Genomic DNA, 13367 nt, shown 5'->3' on the forward strand with positions numbered 1-13367 from the left:
ATAAAACTCTAAAGGGCTGAAAGGCTCCATTGCTACTGCCCAGATGTTACTGTGCAGAGTTACACCTATTTGGCTTCACCGAGCATAGTCATTTTAACTTCAAACATCAATTGCATCTCTACCTTCGTGTGGAAAAAATGACACTCCCCCTTGATGACTTTAAAAATGAATCTAAGAAATGTTATTAAAATGTATACATTATATGCTGCTTGTTAGAGCAAGGCAAATGTCTTTTAAAAATGATATAAACAGTTGTCTATAAATCCTGATTTTAATAATGCTTCTTGAATTCTTGCTATTGATAGTACTTCTAAAGATTGGAAGACATTTTTGCTGATATGACCCAACTTGCAAGTCTTATGTTCAGTACCCTAATATGAATGCATTTGTTAAATTGTGCAGTTTGATATATGTTGGTTAGAAAATACAACTTGTCGTTAAAATAGAAGATGAGTTGCAGCCTCTTAACCTTAAGAAAGATTGCTTACTGTACAATCCTATGCACACACTAATAACTAAATGAATAAAATGTTTACTCAGAAGTAAAAGTAAACCCCTTTGAATTACCTCCGATAACCTTGTGGAGGATTGCAGCCTAAATGTGCAATTGAATAGAATGCATGCCGTTACTATAGTGTAACATATTTCTACTTCCTAGTCATCTTCACTCAGGCTCCTGTTTGCTAGTAAATTTGTAATATTTAAAGTACAGGAGTAATGCGTGCACAATCTAGGCTGAGGGAGCCTCAAAGAACTTGCTGCATACATCAAGAGCACTCAGATTTCCTATTTGGATATCGGCTTCTCTCACTACAGCTTCTCTTGAAGGTCAGCTAAGTTTTGGAAAAGGCTTGTCAGATGACATACAGAACTATTATCAGAAAGGAAGCATGCTGGGCACATATCCCCCATGTGGTGCTTTAGATGTGATGCTTAGGCACAGTGCACAATACTTAAATGCATATGGAAAAATGGAAATGGACTGCCTTCAAGTCGCTTCCGACTTATGGCGGCCCTATGAATAGGGTTTTTATGGTAAGTGGTATTCAGAGGGGGTTTACCATTGCCTCCCTCTGAGTAAGAGGCAGTGGCTGGCCCAAGGTCACCCAGTAATACAAATTCTGTGGTGCTCTTCCTCTCACCCCCACTACCCTAATACTGTTTCAGTAGATTTAAATAGTTGGAAGCATAGCTGTGGCAGTGTGCTAAGGCTTGAACATGCAAGTTACTATTGAAACATGCATAAATTTCTAGGTTGTTTTAACAATCTTAATTTTTTTAATGAGGGCTGGCTACTTAAATTTGTATTCATCATAATACCATTACAGTTCCATTTTCCCTGCAGTGGAGTCTAGGATGCGTTGCCACTGCCCACTCACTTCAATGGCAGGAAGAGGAAATCTTCCAGATGGATTACCTAAGTGAGCTGGGCAACCCCTCCCCAGATTCATTTCCTGCCAGCTCCACTGCAGGTCGTTATGGACAAGCTGTCTCCAGACAGCACATTTCTTTTCTTTTTTAAAGTGCCTTTGTCTCTTTGCTTGCTTGCTTGCTCCTTAGAAGGGATCAGAAAAAAGAAGAAGTTCAGAGCAGGTCAGGATCAGCTTGTAACAAAAGCAATAGCATTCTGAATGAGTCAGTAATTAATTACTGTATTTTGCTTTTATTGTTTAATATATATCTGCTTTAATAAGTGAAGGTTAGTTTTAATAACAAATGCTTCTCCTTAGGTCTTACGTGAAACATTTCCTCAGCATACATTTCTAATGAATGGCCTCATTCAAGGAGTTAAGGTAAGAGTGCTACTAAACATAACCCTTCTTTTAAATGTTAATGGTTCAGTAGCTTAATAGCACAATGCTTCTGACCTAGTGGTGTTGTCTCATTTATTCATTCTTGTATGACATAGCGCAGATGCAGATGGGGGCATGAAGGATGCAGTTTCTGAATTAAAATTTTAAAAATCATGAAGATGTTAAGTTACTAAGAGTGGTATCCAACAAAATATTTCTGTTAGCACAAGGATTTCTGGCCGCACAACAGAACTTCCCCTCTTTCTCACTCCCTCTCCAAATATGCTCTGGAAGATTTAGGGGGTATGTGCAGAGATAAAGTTCGTTGTGCAGCCAGAAGTCCTTGTGCTGATAGAACTACTTCAGTGGATACTACCCCAAGGCTGCAGTCTTGTACACATTTACCTAACAGTAAGTCCTATTAAACTCAGTGGAATGATGTCTGAGTAGACATGCATAGAATTGCACTGATGTGGAAACAGGTAGAGGAGTAAGAACACATTAAGTCTTGGATAACTAGCTAGTGTCAAATAAGCAGTATGTTGGAACTAATTCAGGTTAAACTAAATCTGTAATCCTTCTGGTACTAGTGATGACTTGAGTGATTCCAGGATAGGCTTTACAAATGACTATTTAGTAATCTACACTTCAAATTCTGTGGAGGAGTGGTGATGTTCAAAGTGCATGTGAAACAAATATATTTGGCTCTCATGCACTAACCTGCTGATGCAAACAGGCCTCATTCATCAGAGATGTTATAAGTCTCTGCTTTAGTATGGCTGGCAACTACTAAGCATAACTTTGTTTCCATTACACTTGTTTTGTAGTGTTGTTCTAGTCTAACCTTTAGCTTTCCTAGCAATAATCCATTTAAAAAAATTCTCCATCTCTTATGCAAATTTCTGATGTGCCCTGCAACCCCATCCTATTAAGGACATTTTCTTCATTGACAGAACAGAAGCATCTCTGAAATTATGTCCTTTGGAAGCATAGGGGGAAATCGAATGCTTTAAAAATGAAAACACTTGCCTGTATTTTATTTTTGTGAGTTTCAAAAATTGTTCTAAAATACTAAAGTGAACGTAATTTGTGAATGGAGAGGGCATATGCAGTTTCTTTTTGCAGGTTGTGATATTTTAGTATTGTAGGGGCTCCATGTAATATGTAGGCTGTTATTCCAAATGGCTGCTGCTCTATGAAGTTGTCAGTGGACATCTGCCTACTGGAAGAACTATATGAAGTAGCAGTGTGCAAATACTGTGTGCTTGTGTAAATTGTTGATAGCGTAATTATTAAGTTCAGTATTATCTGCTTATACAAAGTGGGGTTTTTTTGGGATGAGGGGAGACTATTTTGCATACAGAAAATCCAAACTGGGCAAAATTGTCCAAAGTTCAGGCATGGTAAAGAAAATGGCTTGAGAACAGGGGCAATTTAAATGCCTGGTTCATGCGTAATGTTAAGCCATGCTTTAACAGCGCATGAATTAACCACAAGTTGTCTCGCAGATGATCAAACAAATCATGGCTTTTTTCTCCAAAGTTAGTTATGTTTTCCAGCTGCTCTTCCCTCATCCTTTAGTAAAATGGTGAGTGTCTGAGGTGGAGTAGTCAAACAAACCATGGTTAAGGGAAGGGTGCTGGGTTCACATTTAACACATAATGGCTCATCTGGTTCAGCATCCTGTTCTCACAGTGGCCAGTCAGATGCCTGTGGGAACACCAACCCATAGTTAAAATAAACTAAGGTTTGTAAGCCAACAACAAACCATGGTCACAGATTGTGGTTTGCTTAACAGTAAACAAAGCAGTTAAGCCCCTGCTCAGGATTTGGGAGATTAAACTGGTTGAATAAATCATAGTTTATTAACCAATGGCATAGCATTATGTGCAACCCAGACCTTTGCGAGAAAGCATAAGGCAGCTTCCTTTGACATTATGAATTCCGCAGCATCTTTTTTTTCTTCTAATGTAGGATTTCTTTCAGTTGATACTAATAAGAGATCAAAATATTCAGCAGAGACGCATAGCAAAACTGGGGCTTGTTTCTGGAATTTGGATATATTGTGTTTACAAGTAGTTCCGTGGATATCATGGGCTTGTTTGAAAGTAAGCATTTGGGAGTGGATTATTTCATGTGGTCCAGATTTATAACTGTTGGAGGACCTGAGACACTTACTACCTTGCCAGAATAAATTTGAAGAAGTGATTGATCATAGGCATAAACTGATACGTGCAATACTTAGAATTCTTAAATACCAGCATGCCAAAGTTTGGTATAGAAATTCTCAAGTATATTAGATGGATTCTTATGCTAAACAGATAATTTTTTTAACTTGTTCAAAGTCATTAGTGCAGTTGCCTTTAGCACAGCCCTCACCAACCTGGTGCCCTCCAGAAGTTTTGGAGTTGGGTACCAAGTTGAGGAAGGTTGACTTAGAGCAGTGGTTCTTAACTTTTTCCACTACCAGCACCCCTTGGATTTCCAAAATATGCTCTCACACCCCCTGAAAAAATACCATTCGTTTTTAAATTTAATTTAATTTTAATGTGTGTTTTAGCCTAACTTAGCTAACATAAATGACAGTTTTCCAAAATCTTTGGTTGGGCCTTGCACCCCAGATTAAGAGCCACTGACTTAAGGAACCTTGAGACTGGTATTATGCTACTTGACTAAGAGTTGCATAGAGTTCCTGCCAGACTATTAACAGTAGTCTGGTATTGCAGCAATGCAGAATAGATTTGGCAGACTTTATGTGTCAGATGTCTGACAATTTCTCATGCACCTTTTGTGCTCCATAATGTAAGCAAATGAATGCTTATATTCCAGGGAGAACTTAGGTGGTTGTTCTGTGCCGAATATATTTTTCATGTTTTGCGCTGGAGATAAATAGTTCCCCCTCTATCTTCAAACAGCAAATGCAGGAAAAGAACTGTAGCTGTCCTTCTGTCTTAAGGGGAAATTTGGAAAATGTAAAGAGAGAAATGTAGATTTGCTCTTAGCGGTAAATTTAAGTGTCCTAACATAGTGGGACACAGCTGATATAGCACAGTGGGGAGGAGAGCCTGGCTGGGAGTCCAGAGTGGCTCAGGGGTTACGTGCCCTGCCACCTGTGCAGCCGTGGCCAAGCTGCATAGTCCCAAGGAACCCAGTTGCAGACAAGGAAAGGGCTGGCTTGTGCAGCTGTGGCAAGCTGAGCAGGCCCTAGCCAGCTGGGGAGGACTAGCCTCAGAGGGAGGCAATGGTAAACTCCCTCTGAAGACTGCTTACCATGAAAACCCTATTCATAGGGTAGCCATAAATCGGGATTGACTTGAAGGCAGTCCATTTCCATTTAACATAGTGGGACTGCAGACATCAGTAGATTTCACTGTGTATGAAAATTAATCCCTGTACATATTTTTTTAAATTTGGACCTAGTGGCTGGCACCTACGCATGCTAGGACTGGTTAGGGAAGGGAAGAACTGTTCTATGGTTCTTGCCTTCCCTGATGTACAAACATGAACTCCGTCTTTATACCGTGACTTTATTCAATCTCCAATCATGTCTGTGTGTGAGAAATCCATGTTATAGCCACAAAGTAGTATGAAGCAGCAATCAACACGTTTCAGTCAATGTTCCATTTATTTCTAGAAAATAAATCTGGAACACGGGGAGTAATGCAATGAACTTGGGCTGGATCCAGATTCACTTACCGGATATGGGGGAGGTTGTGTTTTTTTCCTGTCCCTATTTTGGGATCAGTATGAAATACATGGATTCCAGAATGCAGCCATTGGCTACCGGAGAGAAGGTATTCTCAATGATGGCACTTGACTAGAAAACTCTCTAGTCACACTTGGCATATACATTTGTCATTTTGATGCCAGGTGAAGACCTTCTTTCCTCAGACTTTTAAAACTTTTAACTGTTTTTGTCTGCTTACCATTTCCTGATGCCCATGTTAAAAAGGTATATATTGTGATTGTATATTTTATGTATCTTACTTCAAAACTTTGTAAGTTCTCTAGAAATATGTTTGAAGAATAGGGTAAGATGTTTTAAATTGGGAGTGCAACAAAATTAGAAGCTTTACCATTTGGTTGTTGGGGAGGTGAACTAATTTCAGGTATGAAGAAACACTTCCTTTTAATTTGTTTTTAATGGATTCTGAATAAGGTGGCAGTTGGGATGTCTCCCATCTTTAGTTCCAATTTATCCACTTTAGTTTTGTTGCTGTTCTTGAATTTGGCTTCGTGCATATAGAAATCTGTAGCTATTGTGACCTTTATGATGCTGCAAAATGCCATTCCTAGTTGTGAGAAACTTCATTCCTCATTCTACTGAGACTAATACTTCAGTTTTGCTAAACAAGTGTAGCTGAATTGTTAATTATCTTCACTTTTGCCATTGCCATGGAAAATGTGTTCCCGTGTTGTCCAAGAGTACAGGCAGATTACTCCGGTGTTTGGTGCAATATAGCTGGCAGGCCCACCCTGTAATGTGAGTTATAGAAAACATTTTACCTCTGTCCCTAATCTGTTTTCTTTGGCTCTTTTAAATTGTGCTTCTCAAAATGTGTAGCATATTTGGCAAATACTGTGTTGCTTAGGTTCTGTTATATACTTCAGAAGTAACAGAAATGCATTAAAATAACTTCTATTTCTTTCTTAGGGGTTTTTATCCTTCATGAGTGCTCCACTGATAGGTGCTCTGTCTGATGTATGGGGAAGAAAGTCTTTCCTTCTTGTTACAGTTTTCTTCACTTGTGTCCCAATTCCATTTATGAAGATAAGTCCGTGGTAAGTGTTACAAATAACAGTAGGTATGTTTGGTGTTCTGAGGAAATTAGAAAAGATAATTGACTAGAGGAAAGTGATTTATCTCACTTTAGGATTCAGTTACTACTGCTGTGTCCAAGTATGTCAAGCTATTTTAATTAGGTTGTTCAAATGGAATGCTTAATTAAAGATCATAGAATAATGCTACTTTTTTATACAGTTTTAAAATTATCAAAAGCTTTTTGCTTGGCTACATTACACCTTTCTCTTTTGCAGGTGGTATTTTGCTATGATTTCTGTATCTGGGATTTTTGCTGTTACGTTTTCTGTGATATTTGCTTATGTAGCTGACATAACACAAGAGCATGAAAGGAGCACTGCTTATGGACTGGTAAGATTTTTGAAAATAGTTTTGACTTGGAGGATAGCTATGCTGTTTCATTAATATTAATATCGTTCAGTGGTAATCTCTCACTTTTAAAATGCTAGTGTATTTTAAATTTGTGCCGTTTGAATAAGGCACATTCAGTTGGCTTTGGGGCTAAGAAGATAGCCTGTCTTACAACTATGGCAAACTATGGAAAAGCTGAAGCCTTAAAGGGAGAGAACTGTCTTAGATTTCTTTATTCATAGATTTCCAGCCAAGAAACCAGATCCTGCACAGGTAGAAGGTTGGGCAGTCATCTGTGTTAGGTGTAGGATATCCTGTCTCAAGATACAGAGCTGGACCAGGTTACTTACTGGATTGTTTGCAGCTCTGATTCACTTGGTAAGATGTAGCAGGTGTCTAGTTTTTAGTAATTGCTGATTCCTTTCCTCAGCATGGCAGCTTAGAAAGGTAGGATGACATTAAGACAGCTGGTTAATCTGACATGTGCTAGATAAGATTTCGTTGAACTTAACCATTTTGTATTCTGGCTTCTTCCTAAAAGTAGAAAGCAATGGGACAATAATGTGTTTCTTAGGAACTGTCTCCAATAACTCTGTCAAGGTGACTAAATCTCTGTTTTCTTATAAAGTCTCTCTCTCCCCATCCCAAAGCAGCAATGTTGGCAGATGCTGTTGGTTTAATATTTTTGAGATGGTGAGCATGGTAACTTTGAATGCTTTATGTACTTGGAGATATGGGTGATTTCACACCATATGTGAAGCTTGTGAGCAACAAAGGGAGGTTTGTCATTTTGCTGCCTGCTTGGATAGGTAGCAACTGATAAGTATCTTAGTTGTAAAGCATGCTATGATATGGAAGCCAATAATGGAGAAGGGAGTGTTGACTCAGTAATGATTTGGGCACACACAATACTTTGTCTCTCTTTGCCTTCTTTGCCTCTTTAGGTAGAAAAATGCCTGAAAGTTGTATCCTGAATCTGACATATTAGCAGTGTAGTGGTTTCTGCTACAGCTTTCTTTGAGCTCTTAGGTGAAAGGAGAGCAGTGGGGAATAATTGGTCCCCATACTTTTTCTTGCTTTAGTCAAAAGTCAGTGAAGCACTTTTAGTATTAAACCAACAACCAGTGTTTCAGGCTCTTAAATTCTAATATTATTATTATTTTATTATTGTTTATTTATTAATATAATGTAGGCACCCAGAAATTGAGATGTGGTGAGAGGCTTTGACTTTACTGTTGAACATTGGCTCTGAGGCACATCTGAAGGTTTTTGAAAATAAAATTGTTGAACCAAAATATTAGGGCCCCATTCATACGGCGGGTTACGTTCCAGACCCCCGCCAAAAAGCAAAACCCTCCAAAAAGCGGAATTCCATCAATAAAATGGCGCCCAACGCCTGAAAAACACCATAAAAGCGGAACAAGCACCATATGAGTGGGGCCTTACTCTAATCGAAAACTGCCATATTAGTGGAATGCCGAAAAGCGGGCCCTCAAAAAGCGGGGCCCTACTGTAGTAGATAAGCTTATCCAGACACATAGATGTTGATGTGTCTTAATCTTTTTAGTTAGTTGTTTTGTTTTAAAAATATTCTGAACGGTTTTGTTTTATTGATAATTTTTAATGTTTTTGTAAACTGCTGAGAGGTTTTTTTTACAATCAAGTGGTATATAAATTTTATTAAATAAAAATGAATTGATTGCTTACTACCAGTTGACTCAGTCATAATTCCCTCCACTAAGATTCTCCAGTCCCAGCCCTACAGCAGGTGATGTGACATATTTCCTTCCTCGAGATACTAAACAAGCGGGGATACCAAGGGTTAAAATTAGGCTATACCTCCACATCCAGAGTTTGTACTTGTATTCCTATTTCTACCCACTGAGTAGAAAGCTTGATTTTAGAATGTGTCTCTGAATAAAAATAGGAATAGGTGAATTTCCATAGTTTATCACAGGGCTGTGCAGTTGGAGTTGGAGTCATGGAGTTGGAGTCAAGCAATTTTGGGTGGAGTCGGAGTGATTGACAATTTTTTAAAAATATAAATTCAAAATGTCAAAGAAGCTTCCCATGAAGTCAGCTGTAGTTGAGCATTTCACCATAACTCAAGATGGAAAACATTTTGTGTGTCAGTGTATGACACAGGACCCAGATGAAGACAAATGCTGTGATGCCAAGATCAGCGCATATTCAGGCACCGATAAAAATGCTCCTATGAGAGCTTCCAATTTAAGAAGACATTTACAGCCCTTTCCAGGGCTGTGGAGCTGGAAGCAATTTTGGGTGGACTCGGAGTCGGACAGTAGAAAAATAGAGGAGTTGGAGTCGAAGGTTTGGCGTACCGACTCCACAGCCCTGGTTTTTCATAATAGTGATGTGATATAGGTGGTAAGCTTACCACTGCCAAGCTTCCCTTGCCATGTGTATTGATTGTCTGATTGAATTCAGTAGAAGAGTGATCTGTGAGTTACCGTGGGATGGTAGTTTCGTAATTAATACAGCATTTATTTATTTAGCTAATAACCCAATTTCAGTGGGGGGATGAGACCCTGTGAGCACCACGGAATGCTTCTGCAGGTACATGTGTGCATGTTGGCACCACATTGGTGATGCATGTACTGGAATGTCGTGTGGTGGCTGTTGGAAGTCTGGCCATACATTTTTTAAAAATATGACTCCACTAAACAACATTATGACACTTTAAGGAGCAAACTTAGGGTGGTATGCAACAAAGTTGTCCTTTAGTGCAAGGATTTCCAACTGTGCAATGGAGCTTCCCTCCCCATGTGTGCCCCTCCAAATCTGTTCTGGTGGGTTGGGGCAACTCCCAGAACCGATGGGGGTGCACAGGGAGAGGAAGTCCCCTTGCACTATTTCGACAATTTTGTTGGGTTCACCCTGAATTGTCAAGAAACAGTAATATATTTTTGACAGTCTTCTATGAAGACTCTTATTTCCTCTGCTGCTTCATTAGTACATTAGCAACATGGCAACCCGTGAAAAATAAGAGTGCTTACATATATGAAAACGCTTTAGCTTAGCCCTTCAGAAACGTTTTTAGCAAAATGGTGATGAAGAAGGAAGACATCTGTTAGACAATTTTAAATTATGATTTTTAGGCCTCCTGCATTGCTGTGCATTGTCCTGTGCTGCTGTTTTGTTCTGATATTTGTAGGTTTTGTGGTTTTATTTTAACTACTACAAAAATTAACTAATTTTTACTTTAATTTTTGTGATTATATTTTAACTGTACCTAATTAAATTGTGATGGTTTTGAAACCCACTCTGGGATCATTTAGAGAAGGCAGGTTACAACTACAAGTAATACATAAATTAATACTTTTATAGTATTCTGTCTAACTGATGTTTGCCTGATGGATTTGCTTTTGTTGAGTAGCCATTTTCCGGCATAAAAATATTTTTGGGTTTCTTTTTAAGTAAGAGTGTATACTTTTAAGGCAGCTGTATAAAAACTTTATTGGGATAGTTTATCCAGCCTTTCTCACTTTATCCAACCGTTCCTTCAGCCTCGGGTGCCAGCTTCTTCCCAGTCATTAACTTGCTGATTCTAGAGCCTCTGTTTTGCAGATAAAGTTGAGTCACGTCTGCTATCCCTCTCCACCATCACCCCCCACCCACTAGTTTTAAAAGGCTTAATAGTTGTGTGAAACAGAAACTCGCACAACATCAATGATTGGATTCTGCTAAGATCAAGCATCCTCATAGATTTCTGGTGCCCAGGCAAGTTGCAAAACTGTAGAAATCTTTCCTGATGTTTGATTGAATGTGGATCCCAAAGTGTATGGTATATGAGGTTTCTGCCTTGCCCTCTTGATTACCATTTTCGGCACATGACCCTACTTTGCCCCAAGTAGACAGTTTAGGCTTTTGCTCCAAACGTAATTTGATCTTCATTGTCAACAGACCCCTAGATTTAAAAACATGGCCAACAAGTGGTGGGTACTAGGGTTGCCAGGTCAGAAGCATCCTAAAACCTAAGATTTCAGGGGCGGGCCCAAGTGATGTCACAGGGGTGGGCCTGAGTGAAGTCATGGGGTGGGCCCTAGTGAAGTCATTAAGCATGATACATTAAGCATTAATCACAGTTGTTTGGGACATACAATTAAAAAAACCCTCTGATTGGAAGTCTTAGCTAAAAGATGGAGCCTGGCTAGGGAACATTTAATCTAGCCTACTTGCTTTCGGCAAGAAGGGTTTAAGTGCTGCCAGGCCAGTCACCAGAAGGCCATTGTAGGAAGAAAGGAGCCTAGTGTTGTGAAGATGTTAGATGGGAGCATTCAGGAGTAAAGATGGATGCCCCTGAAGGCTGGAATTCTAAACACACTTACTAAGAGACTAAGCCCCATAGAACTCAACAAGACTTACTTCTGAGTAGATATAGTTTGGATTGTGCTGTTGGTAAAGCTTGGTAAAGCTTGATCCTCTGCAAAGACATCCCTATCCAAGCAGGGTTAGCAACCCCATGCCTAGAATGCCCTGCCCCTACCTTTTAACATCCACATTTCTTTACAGATTTGACTCTTCACTTCAGAAAGGTCTGAGAAATGAGTAAGAGTAAGAAGGTTCTCTACTCTTTCCTGCCTACTCAGTGGGCTGCTATAAACTCACTTTGACAGCCAATCCAATTCCAGTGAGTAATAATTGAAAGAGAGAAAACACATACATGTTTGGTCTACCTTCACAGGCAGCAGCTTGGGAACAACAATTGCAGCCACACTTCCAAATATGTGAATTCTCTTTTACCACTCTTGGGCAAGAAACATACTGTAATGCAACCAACAAGGTGCATCATCAGTGGGTTTTAGGGGGTTGAGCTGAGCGCATGCAACCACTGCTGTTGCTTCTGTGGATGTAAGGGAGTGAGGTTAAAGATAAATGAAATGCAAACAGAAATGAGAAACAAAAGACGCTTTCCTAAATGCAGTACCATACCAACTACAACAAGATTCCTATGAGTAAGGCAGACAACTCAGCATCCCACAACCAGTCAGGATTCATAACTGAAAACCAAAACTAAAAAAATCCTGGCAGCCAGTCAGTTAAAGCAGAATGCTGCAGCCCAATTGCTGACAAGAGTGAGATCCTATCAGCATATAATACCTCTGCTCTGAAATCTGCATTGGTTGCTGATTTGCTACCAGGCTAAGTTCAAGCTGTGCTTTCCATGTTATGGGTGCCACATAGTACTTGTTCTGCTCTTGTATATCAGTCCTATAATGTGGCAGCACCTATGCTTTGGAACTCTTTGCCTATTGACATTAGGCAGACGCCTCTTTTCAGCACCTGCTAAAATCATTTTTGTTTAGGCAAGCCTATCCACGCATGTAGAAACTATTGTGTTTTTAAATCTGTTTTTAACTCATTGTTAATTTTTTTATTTTGAATGTTTTAAATACATGCCTTTAACTGTTTTGCCAATAATTTTATTGTTTTAATTTTTCCTGTAAACCTCTTTGAGGTTTTTTACAATGAAGCGGTATATAACTGTTGTAAATAAAATACATAAATAAATTTTGGAGTCACTGTGGCCCTTGAGTCGCTTCCCACGTTTAGGAACAAAGGAATCTGCCTTATACTGACTCAGGCCATTTGGTACCACATAGCTCAGTACTGATGACATGGACTGGCATTGGCTCTAATAGTCTTTTCCAAGAATTCAATTCTGGACCTTTCCATGCAAAGCATATGCCCTACCAATGAGCTACAACCCTTCCCCTGTTTAAAAAAGTATCTTTTAAAATTGTTCTTTTCAATTTCTTCTTGAATGCACATCATACCTAAGGCAGATCCATTTATTTAAAGCACATTCAATGCGCATGAAGCACATGAATCCCACCACAGAATCATGGGAACTGCAGTTCAAGAGTGGTGAGAACTATAACTGTGAGGGGGAAACTACACTTCCCAGGATTCTTTACAGGAAGTTATGCACTTTAAATGCGAGTTGATGTGCTTTAAATGTATTGTGTGGGTCTACTTAATAAATTTTACCTGCATGTAAATTGTTTTAATTAATTTTTCAAAATGGAAATGAGCTATAAAGTGTAGTGGGTGACCATGGGCTACTCACCATCTCTCAGCCCCTATCTGCCCCTCAGGATGAAAACAAAGAGAACCATGCCCACCCCAAGGAAGAAGGGCACACTTAAAATGTAGAGGAAGTATTGTGCAACCGTAGTGTGAAATTGGATACTTATTGGGACACAGTATGAAGAAATATTTATATAAGCATAACTATCAAATATGTTATTTGAAAATGGAAATGGACTGCCTTCAAGTCGATCCCGACTTATCGTGACCATATGAATAGGGTTTTCATGGTAAACGGTATTGGGGGGGGTTACCATTGCCTCCCTCTGAGGCTGAGAGGCAGAGACTGGCCCAAGGTCACCCAGTGAGCT

General features: G+C 39.3%; 1 protein-coding gene across 2 annotated transcripts in view; it reads left to right on the plus strand.

Annotated features, from left to right (window-relative positions):
• The window catches only part of LOC133384267 (hippocampus abundant transcript-like protein 1), a 44855-nt gene that overhangs the window by 7023 nt on the left and 24465 nt on the right, over window positions 1-13367 (plus strand). For both annotated transcript variants that reach the window (XM_061626183.1, XM_061626191.1), the window contains exons 3-5: window positions 1731-1793; window positions 6448-6575; window positions 6831-6945. In XM_061626183.1, the coding sequence (XP_061482167.1) occupies window positions 1731-1793; window positions 6448-6575; window positions 6831-6945 (306 nt within the window). The remainder of the gene's footprint in view (window positions 1-1730; window positions 1794-6447; window positions 6576-6830; window positions 6946-13367) is intronic.

Source organism: Rhineura floridana, chromosome 1, assembly GCF_030035675.1.
Source record: "Rhineura floridana isolate rRhiFlo1 chromosome 1, rRhiFlo1.hap2, whole genome shotgun sequence".
In the NCBI taxonomy this organism is placed as follows: Eukaryota; Metazoa; Chordata; class Lepidosauria; order Squamata; family Rhineuridae; genus Rhineura; species Rhineura floridana.